The 3,907-nt window shown below is 63.0% G+C and overlaps 1 protein-coding gene across 1 annotated transcript in view; it reads right to left on the reverse strand.

Moving 5' to 3' along the window:
* Positions 1 to 3,901, reverse strand: part of ABR (active BCR-related) — a 21,786-nt gene extending 17,885 nt beyond the window's left edge. The window contains exons 1-5 of the mRNA XM_008631132.2: positions 3,698 to 3,901; positions 1,921 to 2,025; positions 1,288 to 1,473; positions 773 to 880; positions 86 to 146 (exon numbers count right to left, since the gene is read on the reverse strand). Of these exons, the coding sequence (XP_008629354.2) occupies positions 86 to 146; positions 773 to 880; positions 1,288 to 1,473; positions 1,921 to 2,025; positions 3,698 to 3,811 (574 nt within the window). The 5' untranslated portion in view covers positions 3,812 to 3,901. The remainder of the gene's footprint in view (positions 1 to 85; positions 147 to 772; positions 881 to 1,287; positions 1,474 to 1,920; positions 2,026 to 3,697) is intronic.
* Positions 3,902 to 3,907: the final 6 nt, after the last annotated feature.

Below are 3,907 nucleotides of genomic sequence, written 5' to 3' on the forward strand. Positions count from 1 at the left end.
CCGGGCACAAAAAGGGCTCAGCAATTCACCCACGCCGATGCCGTGCACACAAAAGGCTGCGTCCCCTTCCCCACGCCCGCCGTACCCTCCATGGTGACGGACGTGTGGCTCTCCTTCGAGTCCTTGGGGCCCTTCACCTTCAGCTCCTAGGAAGGGAAAGGGCCATCAGCGCAGCCCGCAGGGGGCTGGGGAGGGGGGGAAGGTCATGGCTCAAGGTCATGGGGTCCCCCTCAGCCTTCCTGCACCCTGCTATCTCCCCCCGGGCCCAGCCTGGCCATGCTGGAGGCCACACACGGGTGCTGGGTGGAGGAGTGGGGGATGCTGCCTGGCTGGGAGCAGCTCTGGCTGTGCCCAGCAGCTGGGGCATGGTGGTGATGCCACCAAGCTGAACAGGACAAGGGGGGGCAGGTTGTAGCCACGGAGGTCCCCATTTCTGTAGGGGATCCAGGCATGGAGATGCAGGCAGCAGGAGATGAGCCACAGGTGCCCAGCACCCACCGACACTGGATGGGGTGGTGACAGCATGGGACGAGCCCAACCTGAGCTTGCACAAGGTGGGGACAAACTTGTGCAATGCCCAAAGACCATGGCCCTCCAGCAGAGCCCCCTGTGGCCCAGCCCTTGGGGACAGTCCCTGCGAGTCCCCAGGGCAAGGAGAGCATCTCTGCAGGGCAGACGTGGTCAGCTCAGCCACGCGGACAGTGTTCTCTGCCCTGTGTGGCACAGCCCAGGCACAGCCCTGTCCCACTGGCACAGCCACATCCCAGCTTACCTCCGAGATCTTCTGGAACTGGTAGTTGCTCTGGCTGCACTTCTCTGCAGTCTCCAGGGCGATTTTGTAGTTATCCACAAAGGCCTTGTAGACCCCCAGCTGGCTGGCCTGTGGGGAGTGGGGGGTTAGCTGGGCACCAGCAGGGTGCTGAAGCCCCCCACTGCACCCAAGGGCTCAGACAGCCCTTGAGGTGACACTGCCCAGATCTGTCCACTCCTGGCAGGACACTCAGCCAGCTGGGGGTCACATGCTTGGCTCCTGCTCAGGGCAGGATGGTGGAGCTCCTGCCCAGCCCTGTGCCTCCATAAACCTCCGAAATCCAGCAGAGAGATAACAAGTGCCTGGACAGCAGAAGCTGAAGCTACAGCACTTCAACCTGGCCTCTCCTTCTCTTCTCCCCAGCATGGTCATGGCATCCATGGGCACAGCCTCTGCTGGCACTGCAACTCCAAACTCATCACAACTCCAGCCCTTCTCCTCTTCCAAGTGGAGCAAGACCTGGGGAAGGTGCGTACCAGCTTCTGGAAGAGGTGGCCCATGGTGACGTTGCTGTCCCACTGCTGCACCTTCGGGCACAGGCTGTCATAGAACTCCTTGTGGATCTCATAGATATCCTGGATCTTGTAGAAAATCGTCTCGATCTGCTGGAGGGTGAGGACAGGCTGCGACGTGGTGGCCGTGGCCTTCAGTGGCTTCATGGGCTGCCAAAGAAGGGAGAGTTTGAGATGAAGGCTAAGAGAGGAAGGCTGGGGATGAGGAGGATCTGAGGCTGGGACAGATGGACCAAGGGGCACTCCGGGCTCGTGCATCCCCGGACTTCCCCGCGGCGGTGGTGACCCTGTGTTGTGCAACAGCGTCTCGCCATGAAGGTCAACTAGTCCACAAGAGGAAGCAGGGCTATAAATATGTCCCCAGCAGGGACAGGGACATGGGCAGCAGGGGAGGTGAGATGGAGGTAGCCAGGACAGAGCAAAGCTGGCTGTGGTGTGGCTTCTGGAGCTTTGCTCCCACCCAGGCTGATGTGGCTGGGAGAAGCTGTCCAGGAAGAAATTACTCACTCCATCCATCCATCCATCCATCCATCCATCCATCCATCCATCCATCCATCCATCCCTGCTGGGGGTGTCCAGTCTAGGGGCTGTGCTCACCAATAAGAGGGCCTCCAGCTGGTTGATGTAGATCTCTTCACTGGCCAGGAAACCAGAGAGCACCAACTTCCTCATCTCCAGGCCTTTGCCAGCATCCCGCTCGCCCTGTGGAACACAGCAAGGAGCCTGGCTGAGCCAGCAAATGGCACAGGAGGAGACCCCTCATCCCACCAACCCATTCCTGGCATCCCCACATGGCCACATCTCCCTGCCAGTGTCAGGGAAGCTCCATGGCATGTGCCCGATGGGCAGCAGAGCCCATCAGGAGCCAGCTGGGAAAGCAATGAGCTGCGCTGGCTTCTCTCCCCTCCCTGCTCCAGGCTGGCCATGAGCCCGGCACTGCTGGCAGCGCTCCAGGATGGCGCACGGCATGGCAGGACTCTCCCAGGGCAGAGTCCAGAGACGCCCAGTGAAATCATGCTTGGCGCTGGATGGTGCTGCCACGTGACGCAGCACCACCCTTTCCCTCGGCTGAGGTTTCCCTTGGAAAGTGCCACCCCAGCAGGCACTGCCCAGTGGCACTGGGGCAGGTCCCAGTGCCCAGGTCTGCTGCAGCGCTGGTGCTCCGGTGGCATGACCCTCATGGCAGGGGGATGGCTGGGCTGGGGGGCTCTGGGACCCGCGGCGAGGATCTGCCAGTGCCCAGGCACGGACACCCCAGCCCCTGGACCATCCTCGGTCACGCCTTGGCCCCTCCCCTTAAAAATCACACTTGAGGACCAGGCTTTGCCACCCAGACAGGGACCAAGCAGGGCCATGAGAGCACCACTCTGGGCCATTCAGGATGGTTTAGGGGGGGACATTGGTCCTGTCTCACCTCTGCCCATGACAGCCCTGGCTGTTGTGCCAGGGGAGGTGGCAGCTGCAAACACCTGGGGGAGCACAGCCCCAGAGTGGGCATGGCTGAGGATCAGCATCTCCCCACCCCACTCTAGTGTCCATCAGCCGGCCCTGGGCACTGCTGTGACAACCAGGGTGTCCATGCTGCCGCGCTGCCCCATTAAGGCTGGGCCATGGTGACCAGCGCAGCAGGAGGGTGCGCGGGGGGGCCACTTTTATTCACTGGGAGCTCGTGGGCTCTTTGCCACAGATTAGTCACGGGCTCTTCCTGCTTCCCCCAGCCTGGGCCCTGTACAGGGGCTCAGAAGATAAGGGGCCCACCCACGCCCGGGGCCCGCACACCCCACGGGGACAATGTCAGCTGGACCCCCGTGACCCAGAGCAGTGACTCTTACTCAGGGCTCTGCGGCTGCCCCGTGCAGGAGACCCCAGGAAGAGCAGGGCCGGAGCCCTCTTCCAGCACCGTGGCAGGGTAGGCGTGAGAAGGATGCTGAGCTACACCTGGCAGCACAGGGGTCTCTCCAGGTCCACTCCCCAGCTCTGTTTTGGGACTGTTGAGGAGTTTCTGGTGGCCGAGCAGTGGGGCAGAGTGTGAAACCAGCCCCTTCCTGAGCATCCGGTGCCAGCTCTGCTGAGCCACGCAGCCCCCACCAGCAGCACGTGTGGCCCTACTCCCCCCTGGGAGGACAGCTGGGTGGTCACCCCACTCCGAACCCTTCACACCTGGAGCCTGGCACAGCCCTGCCCTGTGCCCCTGGCCACACTCCTGGGGGAGTGGTGGGGCCGCAGTGATGCTCCCGTTGCCCCCAGCTCTGCCCCTCGCCAGCACCCACCGCATCGCCCCAGGAGCTGCCCCAACACCTGGGCATCACCTGCACCAGCAGGATGCCCCTTGTCCCACTGCCCAGCACGGGAGCAGGGTCCCCCCGCTGCCCACCTTCTCGCCGGCCGAAAACGGAGACACGGGGCTGGTGGGAGTTCCTGGCTCAGAGTCATCTTCGTCCTCCAGCACTTTATCCAGGTACCCTATGGCCTCCTCTTCCTCCTCCATGGCTGGCTGGGCAGCGGGGCGCAGAGGGGACCCCACAAGGCTCCAGGCAAGGGGCTCACGCGGCTGAGCTGTCCCAGCCTGACTCAGCTCTGGACG

Source organism: Corvus brachyrhynchos, unplaced genomic scaffold, assembly GCF_000691975.1.
Source record: "Corvus brachyrhynchos isolate BGI_N302 unplaced genomic scaffold, ASM69197v1 scaffold283, whole genome shotgun sequence".
Classification (NCBI taxonomy): Eukaryota; Metazoa; Chordata; class Aves; order Passeriformes; family Corvidae; genus Corvus; species Corvus brachyrhynchos.